The sequence below is a fragment of the Chlorocebus sabaeus genome, chromosome 25 (assembly GCF_047675955.1).
Source record: "Chlorocebus sabaeus isolate Y175 chromosome 25, mChlSab1.0.hap1, whole genome shotgun sequence".
In the NCBI taxonomy this organism is placed as follows: Eukaryota; Metazoa; Chordata; class Mammalia; order Primates; family Cercopithecidae; genus Chlorocebus; species Chlorocebus sabaeus.
In genome coordinates, this window is record NC_132928.1 from 6,325,268 (window position 1) to 6,352,562 (window position 27,295).

At 44.0% G+C, this 27,295-nt stretch overlaps 1 protein-coding gene across 3 annotated transcripts in view; it reads left to right on the forward strand.

Moving 5' to 3' along the window:
* The window catches only part of TLR5 (toll like receptor 5), a 32,076-nt gene extending 15,624 nt beyond the window's left edge, over positions 1-16,452 (forward strand). The window contains exons 3-5 of one of the 3 annotated variants that reach the window (XM_073011499.1): positions 7,302-7,423; positions 8,546-8,641; positions 13,724-16,452. In XM_073011499.1, coding sequence (XP_072867600.1) covers positions 13,728-16,304 — 2,577 coding nt within the window. In that variant the 5' untranslated portion in view covers positions 7,302-7,423; positions 8,546-8,641; positions 13,724-13,727 and the 3' untranslated portion in view covers positions 16,305-16,452. The remainder of the gene's footprint in view (positions 1-7,301; positions 7,424-8,545; positions 8,642-13,723) is intronic. The other 2 variants (XM_073011500.1, XM_007988358.3) reach the window with 2 other exon arrangements.
* The last annotated feature ends 10,843 nt before the right edge of the window (positions 16,453-27,295 follow it).

Below are 27,295 nucleotides of genomic sequence, written 5' to 3' on the forward strand. Positions count from 1 at the left end.
ACTGTGGGCACCACTGCTCTGGAGTCTGTAGAGCCCCAGCAGGGACTCCTGTTGAGAAGAGACGGGCACATAGTGGGAGTAACTCTAGGACAAACAAAAATTCCAGATACAGTGCAAGAAGAGGTAGTGCTGAATGAAAAAGCGATCACTCTAGCAAAGCTTTGAAGTCATGGTGGTTTATGAAGGAAGTTAGAGTTGCACCTGGGGAGCAAGTGCTGCGGGTAATGGCAGTGCAATCCCCCGTCTGTTTTATTGGAACTGTTGTCAGAAGCAGAATGCTGGCCTGGCGGGACTATGGCCCTAGCAATGTTTTGGACTTGACAATGCCCATTTGGTGGGCATGATTCCAGTGGGATGCTATATTATGCATCTAGAGAATGTATTTGTCCTGGAAGAGTTCACTTTGTCCACTGCCCTCGAGCCTTTACCCAAGGCTAAACCCACATTCTGTACCCACATTTGGAATTGGTCCAGGAATTTTATACGTGTGTCAATTTGGAGAAACTCTCTCAGACACCCATTTGGAAATGAATTAGTGTTTTTCTCAGACAGTGAGTCCTCCATGCTTGCTGTTCCAATGGCCCTCCAGGTTTGGGCCCAGCACCTACCAGGAGAAGCATTCCCTCTGTAGCTTCCACCTGACCACAGCCAATCCAAGCCCCGCTCAGAACCCCAGGTCTGCCAGCGAGCCTGTGACTGGAATTATCTGTTAGGGATCAAGCATTAACTTGGCACAGGAGCAGCCCTGGTGCAGCTGGAGGCATCCGCATGCTGTGGTGCCCCAGGAGCAGAGGCACCCCTGAAATGCAAGCTGTGTGTTTGCTGCAGAGACACCATGGCCTGTAACTCCCCAGGCGTAGGTGAGCAGCTCTGCTGTCCAGGCAATTAAGTCAAGAAAGGGAACCAGCCCAGCTAATGGCTGGGATTAAAGCTAAATGAATTCAGCTCAAATGAAAGGGATACTGACCCTTCTCCCTCTGGTCTCATTATCTTAATTAACAGTGCTTGGCAGGGGTATTGAAGCCTGCATTGATTGTTCTGTTTCTGTTTTTCCCCCTCAAAGCCCTAGATACAAGTTAAATCAGCCTTAATAATAAAAACCCAATACTCAACAGCCCTCAGATTTTCTTACCAGCCCTCCTTCATCTAAGAGAATCACTTGGTTTCTGAGTTGGAGGCGATCCGTTAGACCAACCCTTCTCAAAGCATGGCCTGAGACCACTAACATCAAAGTAACTGGGATACAGATATAAAATGCACTTTCCAGGCCTCAGAGGCCTGTGGAACTGGAATATTGGGAAGTCAGGTTTGGGTATTTGTAGTGGGTTTTTTGGGTTTAATTTAATTTTTTAAATTGTGGAAAAATTGACATATAATTTTCATTTTATAAAAAATGTCCATTTTAGTAATTTTTAAGCAGACAGTTCAGTGACATTAAGTACATTCACCTCTGTTCGTCTCCAGAACGTTTTCATCATCTCAGATTGAAACTCTGCCCATTAAACACTAACTCCCCATCCTCTCCTCCTCCCAGCCCCTGGTAACTTCTGCTCTGCTTTCTGTCTCTTTGAATTTATCTGTTCTAGATATCTTTTTTTAAAAATATATATATACTTTAAGTTCTAGGGTAGATATCTCTTATAAGTGGATTCTTGCAATATTTGTTCTTTTGTGACTGGCTTATTTTACTCAGCATAATGTCTTCAAAGTTCATCCATCTAATACCATATGTCAGAATTCCACTCCTTTTTAAGGCTAAAAAATATCCCATTATATAGACAACAGATTTTGTTCATTTATTCATTCATTGGTGGACATTTGGGTTGTTTCCACCCTTTGGCTATTGTGAGTGATACTGCTATGAATATTGGTGTGCAAATATCTGTTAAGCTTCTGCTTCCAATTCTTTTGGGTGTACACCCAGAAGTGGAATTGCTGGGTCATGCGGCGATTAGTTCTGTGTTTCATTTTTTGAGTCAGTACTGTTTTTAAGCAGCCCACGTGGTTCTAAGGTGCAGTCAGGGTTGCAACCAGAAGACCAGGTGATCAGACTCTGCTGGTGGAATCATCTGAAGACTCTGAACAACCCCAGATGCCCAAACCACACTCCACACCAACTAAATCAGCCTTTCTCAGATGGGACCCACACACTTGCATTTTTTTAAAGTCCCCTGGTGATTCCAGTGTGTAGTCAACTTTGAGAACCATTGGTTTCCATCAGTGATCCTCAAATTTGAGTGTGTATAAAATTCACACAATGGCTAAGGATACAGATTCCTGAGAGAGCACACCACCCCCCCCCCCCCACCACCACCACCAACAACAACCCCAAAGAGGCTCATTTAATGCATCTGTGGTCAGTCTGGGCTTCCTGGGTCTGAAGACTTCCCAGGTGATTCTAATGTGTAGCCAACGCTGAGAGCTACTAATCTTGTTCAGTCTTTCAATGAAACATGAGAACACTGAGACTGTGAGGAGTGACGCGCTCTGCCCAAGTCCCTGAGCTCGTTGGGGTCTGAGTCTGCACTCATTCCCAGGGCTGATTTTCAAGACAGTCCCACAGGTTCTCCATACTCTGCCTCACAGGTGCAGGGGGTAGAATCACATATAGAACCTGCATCTTTTCTACTCTTAATTTGAACTGTAATCCTTGAATTAGAGTGTAGTCAGTGCTGCTATAAGGCTTGTTTTGAAATGTAAACTTGTTTCTAACATGATTGATGTATTAGGGAGCAATATTAATGTGTTGGGAAGATTATTGATATGCTAGAGAATATTAACATATTCAAGAATGTGAATTTCACATTTGCTTCTGTGTAATTTCTTGCATGTAAAAGCAGAAAACTGCACCCAGCTGTGCCAAAACACAAAAGAATATGCAAAATATACCTCCAATATTAGTCAGCTACCTCATTCTCCATGTGTGATTTGAGCCACATGCACCCACATCTGTTGCTGTAACTTCCCCTCTGATATCAAATAACCCTTCTTCCCCCATTCACAATAACTCACTGGTTGGGTGCGGTGGCTCACACCTGTAATCCCAGCAATTTGGAAGACTGAGGTGGATGTCAGGCCTCTGAGCCCAAGCCAAGCCATCGCATCCCCTGTGACTTGTAAGTATATATGCCCAGATGGCCTGAAGTAACTGAAGAATCACAAAAGAAGTGCAAATGCCCTGCTTCACCTTAACCGATGACATTCCACCACAAAAGAAGTGAAAATGGCTGGTCCTTGCCTTAAGCGATGATATTATCTTGTGAAATTCCTTTTCCTGGCTCATCCTGGCTCAAAAAGCTCCCCCACTGAGCACCCTGTAACCCCCACTTTGACTGTAATTTTCCTTTTCCTACCCAAATCCTATAAAACAGCCCCACCCTTGTCTCTTTTTGGACTCTCTTTTTGGACTCAGCCCGCCTGCACCCAGGTGAAATAAACAGCCATGTTGCTCACACAAAGCCTGTTTGGTGGTCTCTTCACACGGACGCGCATGACAGTGGGTGGATCACCTGAGGTCAGAAGATCGAGACCACCCTGGGCAACATGGTGAAATGCATCTCTACTAAAAATACAAAAATTAGCTGGGCACAGTGGTGCACACCTGTAATCCCAGCTACTCAGGAGGCTGAGACAGGAGAATCACTTGAGCCTGGAAGGCGGAGGCTGCAGTAAGCTGGATTGCATTCCAGCCTGGGTGACAGATCAAGACTTCATCTCAAAAACTAAAAATAAGATAACCACAAGCTGCAACCCTTCAAATGCCCACTTCCACAAGCAAACTGCAGGTCATTTTCAAAGTCAAGTGCTGTATTTATTATACATTTTTAAGCATTTAACTTGGCTAAAACTGTGCTACCATAAGGGGGATTCCAATCCTTTCTCTTTCTTTCTTTCTTTCCTTTTTTTTTTTTTTTTTTTTTTTTTTTTTTTTAGACAGAGTCTTGGTCTTGTCGCCCAGGCTGGACTGTAATGGCATGATTTTGGCTCACTACAACCTCCGTCACCTGAGTTCAAGGGTTTCTCCTGCTTCAGCCTCCCAAGTAGCTGGAATTACAGGCTCCCGCCACTGCATACAGCTAATTTTTGAATTTTTAGTAGAGATGGGTTTCACCATGTTGTCCAGACTGGTCTCGAACTCCTGACCTCAGGTGATCCACCCGCCTCAGCCTTCCAAAGTGCTGGGATTACAGGCGTGAGCCACCGCGCCCGGCCCAATCCTTTCTTTATATGCATGCCACTGAGTTTTCAAGTGTGAAACACCCTAGCTCCATTTTTCCCATGAGCCTTGTGGTTTTTATTGTGTGATTTTGAATAGTGTAATGACTTGTAAAAAGGAATGTGTATGTCACCTGATAGAAGAACTAACTGTAGAAGTAATTATACACATTGCTTTTTAGCATCCTTTTAACAATGGTTGAGAAACTCACTGCCCCCTTGGGAATTTTAGTTCCTGTCCCTCCCTTTCCTCCCTCTATGGCCACTAGATGGCGCACTCCTCCGCTGAGGTCGGGGGCTGTTCTCGGTGCATTTGCAGCGGCAACCTGGTCCGCGTGGACGCCGTTCTCTTGAACTCTCGTCTCACTGAGGTTTGATCGGGTCTGGAACAACTTCACAGCCTGGTTGTCCTCTTTAGATTGGATTTCCCCAATCCCAGTGCTCATTCAAGATTTACTTCCACCCATTTTAGCTCTGGCTCCTTTTTGGATGGTACTTCCTCCCAGGCTGTCTGCAGGAGCTGCCTCGCTGCACACCTCTGCTCACCTGCTCATCTGGTTCTTCTGCTCACCTGTCCTGCCGTTTAACACACAGAGATCTACTTCAGAGACACAAATGTCGTTGTTTCATGCCTTTCTGTACTTCATAAAGAAATCGGTCTGCGTGGTATCTTTGTAATACAACATAAGCCCAGATAATGTTCTTTCACATCCATTTGTTCAGCTGGCTTTATCTACCTTACTTACTTACTTTCATTTTAGCTTCCCTATTATGTAGTTGAAAATTCAGTATCCTGGAACATTTTTCGTTTAGGGCTGTCTTTCACTCATCTTTACCACAAATTCAAGGTCATCTAGTTTCGTGGCGTGTTTGGGAACCAGCAGTTGAGTCATCCATAAAAACAAATAATTTAAACTAAAAACTGTAACTGTTCTTCGGAGCTGGCCTTCTCACTCCCACATCCGCAGGGATTTCTCCGATGATAATTTCCTTCTCGTGTTTGGATAAAATAGCAGCTGCAAAACTGTCAGCAACTTGGGGTCCAAGTTAGTTCTTTCCTGCAAATACTGGTAGTTCAGCATTGGAACATATTTATATCTTACAGTCACTTAAAACCCTCATTTCTGAAATCAAATTTTCTATTCTCTTTTCTTCTAGAATAGAGATCAACAAACTGCGGTCTGTGTTTGGACGGCAAAACCTAAAATATTTACCCTCTGGCCCTGTAGAGAAAACATTTTCCATCCCCTGTTCTAGAACCTAAAGTGTGATTGTTTAACAGAAACTAAGGGTCCTCAGTGTGACATGGAGGTGGACAGGCCTCAGGATGTCAGCGAATCCTCTGAAACTGGGTTCAAAATTTGGTTGTGATGCAAATGTGCATTTTTGTAGGAAAAAGAATCAAAGCTATCATTAGAGTCTCAAAGGGGTCCAAGACTTCAAAAAGTTTAAAAACATATTGTCTGCTGATGGGCAGTGTGACTGAGCATGAGAGCCCACCATAACATCCTAGGCGTGAGCAATGAGGCCAACATGCTTACATGCCTTGTAGGGCACTTCAGAATCTACTTCATACTATAAGATGTGGAAAAGGTTATGTGGAACCTAATACAAATATGGTCTTTCCATTACCATGTATTTTCCTCCTTCGGTGGCAAGGCCTGTTCTCCCCCACTATTCTTGTCTCATCTGAAGTACATCTTCAGATTCTTCACCCCAGGTACCACTGAGTAAGGGCTCATGCTTCCTACCCACACCCTTATCTCTGCCTCCCAGGATTATATCGGTTTCTAGAATCATAGCCTTCCAATTGCACGCCAGGAGCCCTGGAGCTGGATTTAGAGCCCATTGCAATAACTGCCTCTCATCTCGTCCCTTGTGACATCTGTCCCTCTCTTCGTAGATTCTATTCTGCCTTTTTAGGTTGGTTTATCATCTTGATGCATATTTGATATTATTGGACACTATGGAGTGTCAATGATAAATGTGTAATTGAGGGTGGCAGGGACAGAGCAGCGCACCTCACATGGCACCTGAGAAAGCCTGTCCCAAACCTTGGAGGCAGGAGGGATGGTGTTTGCCTTTAGGAGTTTCTTCTGAACTGTAACACCCTTGTCTGCCCTGATTGGTTTCTATTTTCTTTCAATAATTCTTCATCTTATCTATTGAGATCACTTTGAACTTTTATCCTGTTTTCCAAAATGCAGCCTCCCGCCTGTGTGTCTCATCTATAAATACAAGGTCATTAGCTCTGAGGCCCATTTGAAGCCACAAGAAATTCACTGAGACAGAAAGTGGCTACTTCGTTTGCATTACTCAATCTCATCACCTACAAAAGAAACAAACACTGGCCAGGCACATGGCTGTAATCCCAGCACTTTGGGAGGCGGAGGTGGGCTGATTGCTTGAGCCCAGGAGTTCGAGACCTGTCTGGACAATATGGCAAAACCCTGTCTCTACAAAAAAAAGTACAAACATTAGCTGGCATGGTTGTATGTACCTGTGGTCCCAGCTACTCAGGAGGCTGAGGTGGGAGGATCACTTGAGCCCAGGAAATTGAGGCTGCAGTGAGCTGTAATTGCACCACTGCACTCCAGCCTGGACAGCAGAGTAAGACCCTGTCTCAAACAAAACAAAATGATCACAGACTGTGTAGGTGGAAAGAATACATAGGATTCACAGAATTCCTGGCTTTCATCATCAGAGTGCCTGTAAGGAATGTGGAAAAAGACCTGCAAGCTTTACCTCTCGGCACTGCAGCACTGTCAGACCCAGGCCTCCGTTTTATAACAAATATTTGAAATGACCTCTTTATTATTTTGAAATGATATTCATAGATGTAACATAATCCACCTACATGCATAATTTTATAGAAATCAATATACTGTCCTAACTGGGATATAAAAAAGAAATAAAAGGGGAAGTAATTTATAATGAATTGGTACATGTCTCAGTGTGTGAATGCTTGTGTGCAACTAGAAGATGAAATGAGTTAAACACTCACACCTACTTATAAAGAAGATGCTTGGATTTAAGAAAAGTAAGATAATATTCAACTGACACTTCTTAAACATTTTTTTTCCAAGGCAGGGTCTTACTCTGTTGCCCAGGCTGGAGTACAGTGGCACAAACACAGCTTACTGCAGCCTCAAACTCCCAGGCCTCAGCTGTCCTCTCACCTCAGCCTCCCGAGTAGCTGGGACTACAGGTATGCACCACCATGCCCAGCTAATTTTTGCATTTTTTTGTAGATATGGGTTTTTGCCATGTTGCCCAGGCTGGTCTTAAACTTCTGGGATCAAGTGATCTACCCACCTTGGCCTCCCCAGTTGCTGGGATCACTGGAGTGAACCTCCACACCCTGCCTCTTCTCAAACTTTTGTATTACACTTGACATTTTGAAATGAGGACTAAGTAAATTTGCTCACACATAAATGCTGTCACCATATGGTGCAGACAGGTACAGTGTGTGACGTTGTTTGACTCTCCACAGAGGCACTGGCCACCATGAAGTGATTTTCTGAAATGCTGAATAACACTGTCAACAAAAAAGAGTCAGATTCTGTAAAATATTTCAAGAGGTTTATTCCAAGCCAAATGTGAGGACCACAACCTGTGACAGCCCCAGGAAGTCCTGAGGACATGTGCCTAAGGTGTTGGGGCTACAACTTGGTTTTATATATTGTAGAGACACACGAGACATCAGTCAGTCTATGTGGGGTATGCATTGGTTTGGTCTGAAAGGCAGGACAACTCAAAGCCTGGGGCTTCCAGGTCATAGATGGATTAAAAGACTTTCTGGTTGGCAATTTGCTGAAAGAATTAAGTTTTTATCTAAAGTCCTGGAATCAAGGGGTTATGAAGAAAAGTTCTTATGCAGATGAAGCCTCCAGGTAGCAGGCTTTAGAGAGAATAGATGGTAAATGTCTCTTTCATGAGAACTAAAAAGGTGCCAGATTCTTAATTAAATCTCTCCTGCATCAGGAAAAGACCTGGAAAGTGAAGGGGATTCTCTACAGATGTAGATTTTCCCACAAGAGACAGCTGTGCAGGGCCCTTTCAAAATATGTCAAAGAAATATTCTATTTTGGGGTAAAATACTTAAATTTATTTCAGGTCCTGCTATCTGTTGTGTATTTTATTTTATTTTATTTTATTTATTTTATTTTATTTTATTTTATTTTTGAGACAGTCTCACTCTGTTGCCCAGGCTGGAGTGCAGTGGCATGATCTCTGCAACCTCTACCTCCTGGGTTCAAGTGATTCTCATGCTTCAACCTGCCAAATACAGATGCCACCATCCTGCCCGGCTAATTTTTTGTATTTTTAGTAGAGACGGGGTTCCACCATGTCAGCCAAGCTGGTCTTGAACTCCTGACCTCAGCTGATCTGCCCACCTTGACCTCCCAAAGTGCTGGGATCACAGGTATGAACCACTGTGCCAGGCCTATTGTGTTGGTATCTTATTGCTGCAAAGAGTCTGTTCTATCAGTCTGAAGATCTCTGTTTTAATGTTAATACTGGTCAGTTGTTCCTGAATTCCAAAGGGAGGAGGGTATAATGAGGCGTGTCTGACCCCTCACCTTTCTCATCATGGCCTGGACTAGTTTTTCAGGCCCCTTCTCTTGGCCAAGAGAGGGGTCCATCAGTCAGTTGGGGAGCTTAGAATTTTATTTTTGGTTTATAACACTTTATAAAGGTCCAAACTAAACAAGGTACAGTCTTTCCTAGATTGACAATTACCTAGATTGACACAGTAGTTGCATTCCTGAAAAGTTCAGTATATATTAAAACAGTGCAAAAATTATTTTTTTGGCATATAACACAAAGTTTGGTTCTGAGGTAATTTTGAGCAAGTTTTTGACCCTTAGGGACTTTGCGCAGGACATCCTACAGCTGTGTGGATGCTGGCCAATTCTGCATGGTACAGGACTGTCATGCACATGTAAACCAAAAATTAAATTCAAAGGCCCCACAACCATCTGAATGGACTTTCTTTTTTCTTTTTTTCTTTTTTTTTTTTTTTGAGATGGAGTCTCTCTTTGTCACCCAGGCTGGAGTGCAATGGCACAAGCTCAGCTTACTGCAACCTTTGCCTCCTGGTCTCAAACCCCTGACCTCAGGTAATCCGCCTGCCTCAGCCTCCCAAAGTGCTGGGATTATAGGAGAGAGCCACTGTGCCCGGCCCATCTGAATGGACTTCCTTCTAGGTCAGGGCACTCAAAAATTTAACCTAAAAGTCTAGTTTAGGCCATGATGGAAGTGGGGGCTGAAAATGCCTCATTATACCCGCCAACATTGACATCAACACAGACCTTAGGTCTGATGAGAGGCATTTACATTCTGTTCTCTGTAGCTGGCTACCTGGAGGCTTCATCTGCATGATCAAACTTTGGACTCCACAACCTCTTATCCCAACCCAGACATTCTTTCCTTTTGATAACTCTTTTTTTATTTTTATTTATTTTTGAGATGGAGTCTTACTGTGTCACCCAGTCTGGAGTGCAATGGCACAAGCTTAGCTCACTGCAACCTCTGCCTCCTGGGTTCAAGCAACTCTCCTGCCTCAGCCTCCTGAGTAGCTAGGATTTCAGGCACACACCGCCATGCCTGGCTAATTTTTGTATTTTTAGTAGAGATGGGTTTTCGCCATGTTGGCCAGGCTGGTCTCCAACCCTGACCTCAAGCGATCTGCCTGCCTCAGCCTCCCAAAGTGCTGGGATTACAGGCGTGAGCCACCACGCCTGGCCTCTATTGATAACTCTTTCAACCAATTGCCAATTAGAAAAATATTAAATCTACCTATAAATTGGAAGCTCCCCCTCGCCCCTCAAGTTGTCTCGTGCTTCTGGACCAGACCAATGTGTATCTTAAATGTATTTGACTGATGTCTCATGTCTCCCAAAAATATATAAAACCAAGCTGCATCCTGACCACCTTGGGCACACATTCTCAGGGTCTCCTGAAGGCTGTGTCACGGGCCATGGCCCTCATATTTGACTCAGAATAAATCTCTTCAAATGTTTTACAGTTTGGCTCTTTTCATTGACATACATTATTATGCCATTCTGATTACAGGGGGGATACCCACTCCTGTCACTGCGACAACCAAAAAGCAAGCCTGCAAATTTATAGCTTCCTAGAAGGCAGCTGTCCCCATCAAGAGCCACTGCTTTTAGAGAGTGTTACAGATAAAATGCACTGAGGCAAAGGTCCTTGAACAGATCCAATCCCTTTATCTTTCTGTTGATGGCAGTGTTGTTCATTCAACATATTCAACATACTCTTTCCTTTTTTTGTGTGAGCACCATGCTTCTTTCTAACTGTTTGCTGTGTGGAGAATATAGTCTACCAGGGGACAGAGATGTTAAGTATGATAAATAAGCAACCAAATAGACAAGACAATTAAGGGCTGTGATCATTGCTTTGATGGAAATAAGATGGTTTTTGAAAGATTAACAGGGCGGGGGAGTTATTTCAAATAGTGTGTGCAGGAGAAGGCTCTGAGGAAACACTGGTGTGAGATCCAGTCGCAGTAAGAGCAGAGAGAAGAGGGTTCACATGGAGGAGGCAGCACGTGCCAAGATCCCGAGACTGGAAAGAGTTTGGAATGATGGACCATGTGTGTATTCCAGGATGGCTGGAACTTCCACCTTAGGACCTTGGTGCTGGCCACTCCTCTCCCTCAAACACTGGGTCTCTCCACATGTTTCCTTACTTCCTTCAGACTCCTGCCCTAATCTCATTATATCAGAGACACCTTTCCTGTCTCCTCTCTATAAACAGCTGCCACCACCCCAGCCCTGGCACCCCAATCTCCTTTTTCCCACTTTACTTTCCTCCATTGCATTTACCTCCACCTGTCAGTACCTATTTCCTCTTCCTTTTGTTGTCTATCACCTCTTCCATCCACCAGAATGTAAGCTCCATGAGGGCAGGCTTGGTCCATTTTGTTCACAGCTGTATCTCCAGCTCCTAAAACAATGCCTGAGGCTTGGTGTGCTGGCTCATGCCTGTAATCCCAGCACTTTGGGAGGCTGAGGCCGGCGGATCACTTGAGGTCAGGAGTTGAAGAACAGCCTGGCCAACATGCTGAAACCCCATCTCTACTGAAAATACAAAAATTAGCTGGGCATGGTGGCACACACTTCTAATCCAAGCTACTCAGGAGGCTGAGGTGGGAGGATCACTTGAACCCGGGAGGCAGAGGTGCAGTGAGCTGAGATAGCACCGCTGCACTCCAGCCTGGGTGACAGAGTGAGACCCTGTCTCAAATAAATAAATGATAAATAAAACAGTGCCTGACACATGATAGGTACTCAGCAAATTTTTTTTAGTGAGTTATTGAGGAGAAAAACTATTCAAGATAATGTTGACAAGACAGTCAAGAGCTGAATCATGTAAGTCCTCGTAGGATTTTATTCCAAGTACAGCGGGAAGGAAGGGAAGGGCCCTGTACAAAGAGGAATGATATCAACTAGATTACGGTTTTAAAAGATCATGCTGGCTGCTGGCTGGAAAATGAAAGCAAGACCAGAAATAAGAGAGCCAGTGAGGAGTCTCCAGTCTGGCCCACACAAAGAGATGGCGGTGGCTTACAGTAGGGCAGTGGATAGGCTTGGGAGGTGGCACCAACAGGACTTGCCAATGGATTGGATATGGGGGTGATGCCTAAAAGAATGAGGGTGACTCTGCTATGTTGTCACCCTGAGTCTCTGGATGGATATGGTGAAGCCATTTACTAAGATGAGGGAGAAATTCAGAGTGGTGATAAACATTCTCACCAAGTTTTTCCTAACAATTATCAGATGCCTGAGTTTGATACTTTGAGTCAACCCAGGCATCGATGCCTACTTCTGATTTGCTGTAGCTTGTGTGCCACGGCCTCACAGTTTCTGTGGAAACCCCACCATACATCAGCCCCAACACAAAACACAGCCTAGTTAGAGATAGCCTACCTCCAGCACCGTGACTGCTCCAGGCTTAATCTCTCCTGGTGTTGACACCTTTGCCAGTGATGTTGTCTCATGGGATCATGGGATTCATGCTCTTTATAAACCATTGCCTTCTTCCTGTTTCTTTCATTTATTTTTCCTCTCATTCACCTGCCCTCTGAGCTATGTAACTTTTCCTTTACCTTCCAACAGAGGCCTTTCGTTACATTTAGAGCAAATGGAATGCATAGCAGGCACCAAAGATGGAGGTGCTATGCAAATAACAGACACCAAGCTCTCTGTGGGTGGGGTTCTTGTGTGTTTTCTCTTCATAGCACCCAGCACAATACTTGGAACACAAGCCAGACACATTTATTGAGCACCATTTCTGCTGCACCCATGAAGAAAACACTCAACCCACACAGACAGACAGTCAGCTCCCCCACAGGACTTAAGCAAGTGGGCCGGTCTCTGTTTATTGTTGTACACTCACACACTCACACAGCTGTCAGGTGAGCACTAGGCACTTATCACATTTTTATTAAGCCCATCACATCTGACTGTAGGGATGCCAGAAAGTGCCCGATTTCTGCATGATGGGATGGACTGTGTGTGGAGTAAGGTCAGACAAACGGAGATGGGCCAGTAGCCTAGACAAGTTAAGGGAGAAAAACAATGAATTTATTTTCCACTCATCAGTCGAGCTTTCTGTGGGCTAGGAACGGGGTGCCTGGCTAAAATGAAGCAACACTGTGTCTCTTCCTGCTGTTTTCTCCAACTCCCCTCAGCAAATCATGAATGAAAAAAACGAATGAATGAACAAACGTAGAGTTATTATAAGGATTAAGTGCAGGCAGGGTGCAGTGGCTCATGCCTGTAATCGCAGCACGTTGGGAGGCTGAGGTGGGAGGATCACTTCAGCTCAGGAGTTCAAAACCAGCCTGGGCAACAAAGCGATACCCCCATCTCAATTTTTAAATTTTGATTTAGAATAATAAATAAAATTTTTTAAAAAGATTAAGTGAAATGTTTTTTAAGTACCTAGAATAGTGCCTAGTATATAGAGAATTCAACATAAGTGTTTGATAGAAAGAGAACAAAAATAGGCCAGGTGTGGTGACTCATACCTGTAATCCCAGCACTTCAGGAGGTTGAGGCGGGCAGGTCACTTGAGCCCACAAGTTGGAGACCAGCCTGGGCAATGTGGTGAAACCCCATTTCTACTAAAAATACAAAAATTAGCCAGGTACAGTGGCGCATGCCTGTAGTTCCAGCTAATCAGGTGGCTGAGATGGGAGGATAGTTTAAACCCGGGAGGCGGAGGTGGCAGTGAGCTGTGATGGTGCCACTGCCCTCCAGCCTGGGCGACAGAGCAAGACCCTGTCTCAAAAAAACAGAAAGAGAGTAAGAATAGCTTTGTCTGTGTCTGCCAGCAGCCACGTTTGTGGAGTCAGAGGAATGAAGGGATCAAAGGGAACAGGAACATCATAGAGAATACCCCCAGGATCTGAAGACCCCAGTGCAATACCTCGAGCTTAAATGCCTGTGTTTTCATTCTCCCTTCTTCTCCATAGGATCATGGGAGACCACCTGGACCTTCTTCTAGGAGTGGTGCTTGTGGCCACTCCTGTGTTTGGATTTCCTTCCTGCTCCTTTGATGGCCGAATAGCCTTTTATCGTTTCTGCAACCTCACCCAGGTCCCCCAGGTCCTCAACACCACTGAGAGGCTCCTGCTGAGCTTCAACTATATCCGGACAGTCACTGTTTCATCCTTCCCCTTTCTGGAACAGCTGCAGCTGCTGGAGCTCGGGAACCAGTATACCCCCTTGACTATTGACAAGGAGGCCTTCAGAAACCTGCCCAACCTTAGAATCTTGGACCTGGGAAGTAGTCAGATATACTTCTTGCATCCAGATGCTTTTCAGGGACTGTTCCATCTGTTTGAACTTAGACTGTATTTCTGTGGTCTCTCCGATGCTGTATTGAAAGATGGTTATTTCAGAAATTTAAAGTCTTTAACTCGCTTGGATCTATCAAAAAATCAGATTCGTAGCCTTTACCTTCATCCTTCATTTGGGAAGCTGAATTCCTTGAAGTCCATAGATTTTTCCTCCAACCAAATATTTCTTGTATGTGAACATGAGCTCGAGCCCCTCCAAGGGAAAATGCTCTCCTTTTTCAGCCTCGCAGCTAATAACTTGTATAGCAGAGTCTCAGTGGACTGGGGAAAATGTATGAACCCATTCAGAAACATGGTGCTGGAGACACTAGATGTTTCTGGAAATGGCTGGACAGTGGATATCACAGGAAACTTTAGCAATGCCATCAGCAAAAGCCAGGCCTTCTCTTTGATTCTTGCCCACCACATCATGGGTGCCGGGTTTGGCTTCCATAACATCAAAGATCCTGACCAGAACACATTTGCTGGCCTGGCCAGAAGTTCAGTGAGACACCTGGACCTTTCACATGGGTTTATCTTCTCCCTGAACTCCCGAGTCTTTGAGACACTCCAGGATTTGCAGGTTCTGAACCTTGCCTACAACAAGATAAATAAGATTGTGGTTGAAGCATTTTACGGACTTGACAACCTCCAAGTTCTCAATTTGTCGTATAACCTTCTGGGGGAACTTTACAGTTCGAATTTCTATGGACTACCTAAGGTAGCCTACATTGATTTGCAAAAGAATCACATTGGAATAATTCAAGACCAAACATTCAAATTCCTGGAAAACTTACAGACCTTGGATCTCCGAGACAATGCTCTTACAACCATTCATTTTATTCCAAGCATACCTGATATCTTCTTGAGTGGCAATAAACTAGTGACTTTGTCAGAGATCAACCTTACAGCCAACTTCATCCACTTATCAGAAAACAGGCTAGAAAATCTAGATATTCTCTACTTTCTCCTACGGGTACCTCATCTCCAGATTCTCATTTTAAATCAAAATCGCTTATCCTCTTGTAGTGGAGATCAAACCCCTTCAGAGAATCCCAGCTTAGAACAGCTTTTCCTTGGAGAAAATATGTTGCAACTTGCCTGGGCAACTAAGCTCTGTTGGGATGTTTTTGAGGGACTTTCTAATCTTCAAGTTCTGTATTTGAATAATAACTATCTTAATTCCCTTCCACCAGGAGTATTTAGCCATCTGACTGCATTGAAGAGACTAAGCCTCAACTCCAACAGGCTGACAGTTCTTTCTCACAATGATTTACCTGCTAATTTAGAGATCCTTGACATATCTGGGAATCAGCTCCTAGCTCCCGATCCTGATTTATTTGTATCACTTAGTGTCTTGGATATAACTCATAACAAGTTCATTTGTGAATGTACACTTAGCACTTTTATCCATTGGCTTAATCACACCAATGTCACTATAGCTGGGCCTCCTGCAGACATACATTGCGTGTACCCTGACTCGCTCTCTGGGGTTTCCCTCTTCTCTCTTTCCACGGAAGTTTGTGATGAAGAGGAAGTCTTAAAGTCCCTAAAGTTCTCCCTTTTCATTGTATGCACTGTCACTCTGACTCTGTTCCTCATGACCATCCTCATAGTCACGAAGTTCCGGGGCTTCTGTTTTATCTGTTATAAGACAGCCCAGAGACTGGTGTTCAAGTACCATCCCCAGGGCACAGAACCTGATACGTACAAATATGATGCCTATTTGTGCTTCAGCAGCAAAGACTTCGCATGGGTGCAGAATGCTTTGCTCAAACACCTGGACACTCAATACAGTGACCAAAACAGATTTAACCTGTGCTTTGAAGAAAGAGACTTTGTCCCAGGAGAAAACCACATTGCCAATATCCAGGACGCCATCTGGAACAGTAGAAAGATTGTTTGTCTTGTGAGCAGACACTTCCTTAGAGATGGTTGGTGCCTTGAAGCCTTCAGTTATGCCCAGTGCAGGTGCTTATCTGACCTTAACAGTGCCCTCATCATGGTGGTGGTTGGGTCCTTGTCCCAGTACCAGTTGATGAAACATCAATCCATTAGAGGCTTTGTACAGAAACAGCAGTACTTGAGGTGGCCTGAGGATCTCCAGGATGTTGGCTGGTTTCTTCATAAACTCTCTCAACAGATACTAAAGAAAGAAAAAGAAAAGAAGAAAGACAGTAACATTCCGTTGCGAACTGTAGCAACCATCTCCTAATCAAAGGAGCAATTTCCAACCTATCTCAAGCCACAAATAACTCTTCACTTTGTATTTGCACCAAGTTACCATTTTGGGGTCCTCTCTGGAGATTTTTTTTCTTTTTGCTACTATGAAAACAACATAAATCTCTCGATTTTCATATCAACACCATGTTCTGTCTCACTAACCTCCAAATAGAAAATAATAGATCTAGAAAATTGCAGCTGCCCTTAAAGATTCCCAGTCTCCATTGGTTTTCTTTCAGATCCAATAATACTGTTCTGTCCTGCTGTGTTGATTATAGAATGTATCCCTAATCATGGGAAGGACACCTTGGGATAAGCTGCAGATGGCTGACGTGCTTTCTCTAGCATTCAGCTCAAAAATGAGATGGTCCATGATTCTGGGTTCTCTGTGTTCTGCAAAACAACATTAAGTAGAAAACAAACAGAAACAGAGGCACATTTCCTTCTTTTGCCACAGAAACAATGCCACTGTTGAGTGCAAGTCACGCTTTGTCTTGTAGATAACAGGTGGCCCCAAAGAAGCTGGGATGAATGAGTCACTCCCTCTCTTGTGGCTGTACTGCACTTCATGTTCTTACCTTCAGCTTCTCCAGGTCTTGCCCAATGAGCCAAGAACTTTCTTTCACATGCTGCCTTTATTTCAGCCTGGCCTTCAAGACCTTCCATGATTTATCACCAACCTACCTTTTCAGCTTTATTTCCTAGCACACCTCATTGATCAGCCGCTCAGGCTGTTGCATGAAAAACACGGACTTTGCACACAGATCCTGAGTTGAGTTCTGAGTCAGCTGTGTATCAACTGTGTAACCTTGGCCATGGTATGCCTTTGCTGGGCCTACATTTTCTCACATAACAGCATCTATGTCATAGAATTCCTGTGAAAATTAAATTGGCCAAGGATGTCAGGGCCTCTCAGATCTTTTCCTTCATTGCCCTAATGACCACAAGAGCACACATACACTGAAGGCCTTCTGGGGGCAGTCACCATTTCATTGAAGTTGTACTTTTTTATCTTAAATGAAATCTAAGTGTATTTTCCATTCTGTTCCTTTTTTCATGTTTATTAATATAGAAATGTGTTTTTGCAAAAGGATTAAGAAGGATTTAAAGCAAGGAAACTGTGCCAAAATTACCCCATAGCTTCACACACTGCCTCCTCCAAGTCCAGCATAACTCCAGGTCACCTCCTCAGCTCTCCAGACTGTCACCTTCTTCCCCTCACTGGGCCCCTCAATCCTGACTCCTACAATACACACACACACACACACACACACACACACACACACACACGCTATTCTCATCCCAACTTCTTTCGGCCACTTATAATCAATGAGACCGAACTTGCTCTGCATCCAGTGATGGCATTATTTTCATGCACATCATGCAGGCCCCACTCTTCCTCTTTCCTCTGGATTCTTCTCCCATCTCTGCACATCCATCCTACATGTTCAAAATCTAGCCCATGAAGCTCCCTGGGATCCCTCCAACCCAAAGGCCTGTCTCCCTTTTGTGAAAACTCTTGACACTTTATCTGGTCTTTTAAAAGTAGCTCTTACTACCACTTCCTGTCTTCTTTGTTCTGAGCCTGCCTGGCCGCCCGCCCCTCTAGAGGATAAGTTCCCTGAGGACAGACCTTGTCTTCTGTGTCCTGCCCTCACTGACTATAGCAGATCACTTATGGTTTTGGGACCATTCACGGGTTTCCCACCTACACATTTGCCCATGCTTCTTCCTCCCCATGGAATTTCTTCTCCCCATCCTACCACCTGTCTGCCTGGTGAATTTCCTTGATTAGCACAACTGCCCATCCCTCGTGACCCCAGTGACAGATTTTCTGTCACAGATACATGACATTGTGTTGCACCAGTGTGTTTGTGTATGTGTGTGAATGGCTTAGTTTGTGAGACACTGCAGTCAGGACCTTGTCTTGTTCATCTGTGTACACAGGCCCATTATGGTGCCTGGCCCACAGTATGTGCTTAATAAATGTCTTGTGGATGAATGAAGTATATTGGGAAGCCCAGCCTTCCTCATGTCAACACCTGCTGTTATTAGACTTTCCACAGGAGGCACAGGGAGGATGAGGGCCTGAAAGAGCAAGATATCCATGGAGGTGCTGAGTGGTGAGCTGAAGAGGGCAGGAGACCACAGGCTGTTAGACACCCCTGAACACCATTTCAAATGGCTAGGCGTGGCACAGGGCTCCTGGGTAGTGGGACAGTGGCAGCCTGGATAAGCAGCTGTGAGTGGGGCTAGAATGGAGAGCTGAAGGGGTGGGGAGGAAAACAGAACCCACATGAATTTGCAGTGAATAAGGTCTCCTGGAACCTTGTGCTAAGAAATACAGTAAAACAGAGCCAGGCACTGGTGGCTCATGCCTGTAATCCCAGCACTTTGAGAGGCCAAGATGGGCCAATCACTTGAGGTCAGGAGTTTGAGACCAGCCTGCCCAACATGGTGAAACCCCGTCTCTAGTAAAAATACAAAAATTAGCTGGGCGTGGTGGTGCACGCCTGTAATCCCAGCTACTAGGGAGGCTGAGGCAGGAGAATTCCTCGAACCCAAGAGGTGGAGATTGCAGTGAGCCACCAAGATGGCACTATCGCACTCCTGGGTGACAGAGTGAGATCCTAACTTTAAAAAAAAAAAAAAAAAGGAAAAGAAGAAGAAAGAAATGCAGTAAAACCAAACAAACGTATACTGTGCCAGTAACAGGTATAACTGCAAATCAGGAAGACTGGAAAGACCACTCCGCCTCGGTTCATGCTCTCCTGTCCCACCTGCTGCTCAGCCATGGTTTTCCCCCAGCTCTAGGGAGTGCGGAAGGGGCACCCAGGACACTGAAGAAATCTCCTGGTCAGAACACCTTGTAAGAAACTCCTAGGGAAAGGGGTTTCCTAGTCTGGCTAGGGTTTGGAGGTAGTGCTACAACAGGGACCTCCCTTGGTTTGGGTGACCATCGCTATGACTCTATTTTCCAAACCAAACCTGGGACATGTAAAATGACAAGTGCAGGTGTATTTACAGGAAGAACAAGCTGAAACACAGATAACTCTCAACATAGGAAAGAAGTCTATCTCACAGCCTTTTCTAATCTTCTTATTTAAAAACACAAATTACAGGTAATTTTCCTAATGAAACACATTTAAAAGGCACCTTTTGTGGTCTTTGTATAGAGTGTATGGGGGACCTGTTCACTTCTACATCCTAGCCACTGTTGGATTCAACATACCACTCTATTTCAAAACTTCCTTTTTCTGGCAAAGTTCCAAAACTTACTAAAATTATTTTAATTTGTCTTCTTTTCCATGGTCAGGCCCAGCAGTTGGAATTCTTTTTGAGGCCATTTTCCCAAGTATTTATCACGTCACAAGACTTGCTGCGTGCCTGACAAAAGGAAGGCCCAACAGACGGAGCCACGTTGGGAAGTGGGCCCTGGGGAGTCTGCTGAGACGCTGGTTGCTAAGTGACTGCCCTGTCTTCCACGGGGCAGTGATTCAAAACCATGCCTCAGGAAATAGATAAATTCTACATAGCATGGACCTCTGGGGTCACTCCAAAATAGTGAGAAACTACCACAGTTCAATCTCAGAACGGCTAGAGCTTTCTGTAGTTGAAACTGTGACTATTCTGGAAAGATCTAGAATATTGACTAGGGCTGCTGAAAACTTCAAAGAGAATCCCACTCATGCCAAATACAACCGACTCTGAAAATCCCTTGCCAACCACATGCCCTTGCAGTGAAGAGTGTTTTAGAGTCTTGATATTATGTAGAGCAAATGTGGTTTGAAGTTTTAAATCATGAAAGAACCACATTAAGAGGACAAGAGACTGTGGAGTAAAAGTTTAAGACAGTTAAATGCTCATGTACCACAATATAAAATTGATTTTAAAAAGTCTACAATATTAAATCAAGAAATAGCATTGCAAATATATGTATTTCGAAGTATGAAAATGCCAGAAGAAAGAACCAGACAAATTAATGATGATTGCCTGAGGAAGTTCTGCCCAATTATTCCATTTGGAGCATCTAGAAAAGCTGGAGAAACTATTTTTTAGAATCTATTTAAAGACACTGGAAACCTACAAGGTAGTAAATGGGGCCAAGAGGCAAAAGAAGAAGGAAATCAAGAAAGATGACTACATTGCAATTAAGACCATCTATTCACCAAAGAAAGACTATCAGTGAATGAAAAGGAAAACTTTAGCATGGAGAGAGATATATGTAATACACGTATCCAAAAAGGACTCAAGTCAAAATCTAAAAGAACTTCTACAAATCAATAAGAAAAAGACCACAGAAAAGAAAAATGGACGTGACACTTAAGAATTTCACAAAAGGATATCCAATGTTCAATAAAGAAATGAAAAGATATTCAGCCTCCTTTAGTCAGCAGAGATGTACAAATTGAAACCACATCGCAATCCCACTATCCACCCACCAGAATGGCTAACGTTAAGAAGACTGACAGTACCAAGTATTGGCAAGGCTGTGAAGCAATTGAAACTTCCCTGCGTGATTGGTGAGAATGTAAATTGGCACACTATAGAGCAGGGTTCCCCAACCCCCAGGGCCACAGACCTGTATCGGTCTGTGGCCTGATAGGAAGCAGGTCATGTAGCTGGAGATGAGCAGCAGGCAAGCGAGTGAAACTTCGTCTGTGTTTGCAGCCACTCCTCATCGTTTGCATTACTGCCTGAGCTCCGCCTCCTGTCAGATCAGCCGCGGCATTAGATTCTCATAGGAGCTTGAACTTCATGTACGAGGGATCTAGGTTGTTTGACCCTTATGAGAATCTAATGCCTGATGGTCGTCATTGTCTTCCATCACCCCCAGATGGGACCATCTAGTTGCAGGAGAACAAGCTCAGGGCTCCCACTGATTCTACATTGTGGTGAGCTGTATAATTATTTCATTATATATTACAATGTAATAATAATAGAAATATAGTGCACAATAAATGTAATGGGCTTGAATCATTCTGAAACCAACCCACCCCTATCCCCCACCAGTGGGTGGAAAAATTGTTTTCTATGAAACTGGTCCCTGGTGCCAAAAAGGTTGATGACTGCTACTTTTATTTTTTATTTTATTATTATTTTTTTTTTGAGAGGAAGTCTCAGTCTGTCACACATTCTGGAGTGCAGTGGTACAATCTCAGCTCACTGTAACATCCGCCTTCCAGGTTTAAGCAATTCTCCTGCCTCAGCCTCCCAAGTAGCTGGGATTACAGGTGCGTGCCACCACACTCAGCTAATTTTTTTGTCTTTTTAGTAGAGATGGGGTTTCGCCATGTAGGCCAGACTGGTCTTGAACTCCTGACCTCAAGTGATCTGCCTGCCTGGGCTCCCAAAGTGCTGGGATTACAGGCGTGAGCTGTGCCCAGTCGGAGACTGCTACTTTAAAGAACAGTTAGTCGTCTACTAAAGTTGAACCACACATGCCCTGTGATGCTGAAATTCTACTCATAAGTATATACACACTAGAAATCCATGCACTTATGCACTAAAACACACGTACAAAAACGTTGGTAGTAGCATTATTTGTAGTAGCCAACATTGGAAACAATCCACATGTCCGTCAACCACAAAATAGATCAATAAATTCTGGTAATTGAAAGCCTTGCAGAAATGACAATTAGCCAATTATAGCTACATGTAACAACATAAGTGAATCTTGAAAAAAATGTTAAGTCAAAGAAGCAAGGCATAATGATGAGACACCAAGTAGTTGCAATTTGAGAAATTTTAACAAGGCAGAACTCATCTGTGGTGATAATGAGGACAGTAGTCACCTCTGGGGAGGAGCGGGTAGCGCTGGAGGGGGCTTCGAGGATGCTGGGTATGTTTTATGGCCTGACCTGGGTGACAGCAAGACTTTTGATAATACATCTTATCTGCGCTGATGAATTTGTTCACTTTTCTGTGAGATACTAGTTTTCCATTTAAAAAACAATTTTTTCCTTTTTTTTTTGAGATGGAGTCTCACTCTGTCACCCAGGCTGGAGTGCAGTGTCACAATCTTGGCTCACTGCAACCTCTGCCTCCTGGGTTGGAGCAATTCCCCTGCCTCAGCCTCCCAAGTAGCTAGGATTACAGATGTGTGCCACCAGACGCAGATAATTTTTGTATTTTTAGTAGAGACAGGGTTTCACCATGTTGGCCAAGCTGGTCTTGAACTCCTGACCTCAGGTGATCCACCCACCTCGGCCTCGCAGAGTGCTGGGATATGAATTAGGCAGATTTGTTGGTTAAAGGAATAGAAACATGTAGCAGACTAATTCACGTAGAGCTTCTGGGACATTCTTCCCAAGATACCTTATTTTTGTCAGGGATGGCCTCTGATCTAAATGTTTTTCCATGCTCTGCTCCCACCAAAGGAAAAACACAAGTGATTATCCTGGAGGGCTTAGGGAGATTGGAGGAGTCAGGGAACTACAAGCTTTTATTACGAGTATTTGATATTATTTAAAGTTTAACTCTGTGCATGCATTTCATTAATAATATTTAAAACAGACAAAAACAAAAATAAATATGTATTTACATAAAACTGAGACAGTAACTCCTGCCCTTGGCAGAAGACAGAGAATCTAGAAATAATTAGCCAAAAATCTAAAATTAAGCCACCAACAAAAAAAATTACTTCAACAGGTGAATATGCATACAAATGATATACACACACATATATAATATATTTTATGTATAATGTTTTGCCCAATTTTATTTTTCTTAAGATTAAAGGCACTTTTAATCTCTTTTACTTAGCGATTAAATATTTGATTTCTTCATGGCCACAATAACTTCCATTTAGATAGACTTTAAAGAAATTAAACATTTTTATTTCACAGAAAATTCCATGGAAAGAACTCACTAAGGCTTCCATGGTCCTCTTAGACACCACAGTCCAGGAGAGTCTGACAAGGTGGCTTTATTCCTGAAACTCAGGGATCTGATCCAACGAACTGGAAATTGTGTTTCTTTTCCCTGAATAGCTCAGGCTATTCACCTCCTCAGGCCCCTGTTTTCCTGTCTCCTCCCCAGGAAGGTTGCGATAAAAATCAATGACATCATGTCTCATCGGGCCCCAGCCACCCTTCAGGAAGCAGGTGCTTTGGCGGAGTGGAGACTGGGGCATTTTTCTGCAGCGCTGGCCTGCGTCTGCCGTTAGCCCTAGCCCTAGGGGCCTAACACTTGAGGTCACCTTCATGGTTTTTCCAGCGACCTTGGCCATTAATGAGCTCCCAGGGCTTTCCCCAGCTGCAGCTGTGTTGTAGTGCCAGGATCTTCCAAGCCTGCAGGTTGTGCCAAGCCTGGAAGGATTTGCAAAAGTAAGTCACCAGTAGTTTCCATGCACTGGTCCCTGCGAAAACAAAAGAAGCTTTTTGGAGTGTGAACTAGGGATCACCACTGGTTATTTAAGGAAGACACTCAGGCTTAGGTGTGAAATAAAGGAGAAGCTGGTGTGGGGAGTTCCTGGCTGGCAAGGGACAACCCCAACGTGAGCCTCGGGTAAGGAGTTCCCCAGCCGGCTTCTTCTGGGCTTGGAATGAGAATGCGGAGTTGCAGTCTTAGCTGTGTGTTGTTTCACCCCTTGGAGCTTCAGGGTTTGGTTTGTTGTTGTTGTTTCCCCCAGGATTAAAAGGTATATGGAACTAATTAGCACAGTTCCTAGCACAAAATAAATGCACATTAACACCTGGTAGTGCAGAGACAGAAACTATGTTGTGGAAAAGTTGACCATCTAGGTTTCTCTGGGTTCCACAGGTCTGCTTCTAGTTCCACTGGTCTGGACACAGTTCCTTATCCCTGGGGTGAATCTAATCTCTTTGGAGGTCAAGGCAATACCTCTGGAAATCTGAGAAGAAAATCAGTAAACTGGGTTTTTCTTAAACATACAATAAAATGGATACATTCCAAATGTATATTTCAGTGTCTACACCCATGTAACCATTACCTCCATCAGCATATAGAATGTTTCCTTTGCTCCAGAAAGTTCCCTCTTTCCCTTTCCTGCCAATCCTTACCCCTGCCCCAACTCAGACAACCACTGTTGTAATCTATCAACATAGACTGATTTTGACTGCTCTAGAACTTCATTGATTGAATCATTCGATCAACCTTTGCATCTGTCTTCCTTTATGTAACATAATTTTTTGAGATGCTTCCAGGATATTATAATATCAGTGAGTTTCCTTTTTATTGCAGTGTGGATATGTTACAATTTATTTATCCAGTCTCCTATTGAGGGACACCTGGGTTGTTTCCAGTTTTTAGCTATTAGAAATAAAGCTACTATGTCCATTCATTTACAAATATTTTTGTGGACATGTTTTCCTTTCTCTTGGATAAACATGTAGGAGTGAAATTGCCAGGTCATAAGGTAGGTGTATGTTCTCCTGTTGTATTAGTCTGTTTTCATGCTGTTGATAAAGGCATACCCAAGACTGGGCAATTTACAAAAGAAAGAGGTTTATAGCCTGGGCACAGTGGTTCCAACCTGTAATCCAGCACTTTGGGAGGCTGAGGCATGTGGATCACCTGAGGTCAGGAGTTTGAGACCAGCCTGGCCAACATGGCAAAACCCTGTCTCTACTAAAAATACAAAAATTAGCCAGGCATGGTGGCATGTGCCTGTAATCCCATCTACTAGGGGGGCTGAGGCAGGAGGACTACTTGAACCCAGGAGGCAGAGGTTGCAGTGAGCCGACATTGTGTCACTGCACTCCAGCTTGGGCAACAGAGCAAGACTTCATCTCAAAAAAAAAAAAAAAAAAAAAAAAAAAAAAAAAAAAAAAAAAAAGAAAGAAAGAGGTTTGTTGGACTTACTCCATGTGGCTGGAGAAGCCTCACAATCATGGTGGAAGGTGAAAGGCACATCTCACATGGCAGCAGACAAGAGAAGAGAGCTTGTACAGGGAAACTCCCCCTTACTACACCATCAGATCTCATGAGACTCATTTGCTATCACGAGAATAGCACAGGAAAGACGTGCCCCCATGATTCAATTACCTTTCACTAGGTTCCTCCCACAACATATGGGAATTCAAGGTGACATTTGGGTGGGGACACAGCCAAACCATATCATTCTGCCCCTGGCCCCTCCCAAATTTCATGTCCTCACATTTCAAAGACAATCATGCCTTCCCAATAGTCCCCCAGAGTCTTAACTCATTTTAGCATTAACTCAAAAGTCCACAGTGCAATGTCTCATCTGAGACCAGGCAAGTCCCTTCTGCCTATGAGCCTGTAAAATCAAAAGCAAGTTAGTTACTTCCTAGATACAATGGGGGTACAGGCCTTGGGTAAATACAGCCATTCCAAATGGGAGAAATTGGCCAAAATGAAGGGGTTACAGGACCCATGCAAGTCTGAAATCCAGCAGGGCAGTCAAATCTTAAAGCTCCCAAATTATGTCCTTTGATTCCATGTCTCACATCCAGATCACGCTGATGCAATAGGTAGGTTCCCATGGTCTTGGGCAGCTCCACCCCTGTGGCTTTGCAGTGTACAGCCTCTCTCCCAGCTGCTTTCATGGGCTGGCATTGAGTGTCTGCAGCTTTTCCAGACACACAGTGCAAGCTGTCAGTGGATCTACCATTCTGGGGTCTGGAAGACAGTGGCCCTCTTCTTACAGCTTCACTAGGTAGTACCTCAGTAGGGACTCTCTGTGGGGACTCTGACCCCACATTTCCCTTCTGCACTGCCCTAGCAGAGGTTCCCCCTGAGAGCCCTGCCCCTGCAGCAAACTTCTGCCTGGACGTCCAGGTGTTTCCACACATCCTCTGAAATCTAGGCAGAGGTTCCCAAAACCTCAATTCTTGACTTCAGTGCACTCACAGGCTCAACACCATGTGGAAACTGCCAAGGCTTGAGGCTTGCACCTTCTGAAACCACAGCCTGAGCTCTACATTGGCCCCTTTCAGCTACAGCTGGAGCAGCTGGGACCAAGTCCCTAGGCTGCACACAGCATGGGGAACCTGGGCCTGGCCCATGAAACCACTTTTTCCTTCTAGGCCTCTAAGTCTGTGATGGGAGGGGCTGATGTGAAGCCCTCTGACATGTCCTGGAGGCATTTTTCCCATTGTCTTGGGGATTAACATTTGGTTTCTCATTACTTATATAAATTTCTGCAGCCCGCTTGAATTTCTTCTCAGAAAATGGGATTTTCTTTTCTATCTCATTATCAAGCTGCAAATTTTCTGAACTTGTATGCTCTGCTTCCCTTATAAAACTGAATGCCTTTAACATCACCCAAATCACCTCTTGAATGCTTTGCTGGTTAGAAATTTCTTCTGCCAGATACCCTAAATCATCTTTCTCAAGTTCAAAGTTCCACATATCTCTAGGGAAGGGACAAAATGCCACCAGTCTCTTCGCTAAAACATAAAAAGAGTCACCTTTGCTCCAGTTCCCAACAAGTTTCTCATTTCCATCTGGGACCACTTCAGCCTGGACTTAATTGTCCATATCACTATTAGCATTTTGGGCAAAGCCATTCAACAAGTCTCTAGGAAGTTCCAAACTTTTGTACATTTTCCTGTCTTCTTCTGAGCCCTCCAAACTCTTCCAACGCCTGCCTGTTACCCAGTTCCAAAGTTGCTTCCACATTTTTGGGTATCTGTTCAGTAGCACCCCAGTCTACTGATATTAATTTACTGTGTTAGTCCATTTTCACACTGCTGTTAAAGACATACCCAGACTGGGCAATTTACAAAAGAAAGGTTTATTGGACTCACAGTTCCACATGGCTGGGGAGGCCTCACAATCATGGCAGAAGGTGAAAGCCACATCTTAGATGGTGGCAGACAAGAGAAAAGAGCTTTTCAGGGAAACTCCCCCTTATAATACCATCAGATCTCATGAGACTCATTTGCTATTGTGAGAACAGCATGGGAAAGAACTGCCCCCATGATTCAATTACCTTTCACTGGGTGCCTCCCACAACAGCGGAATTCAAGATGAGATTTAGATGGGGACACAGCC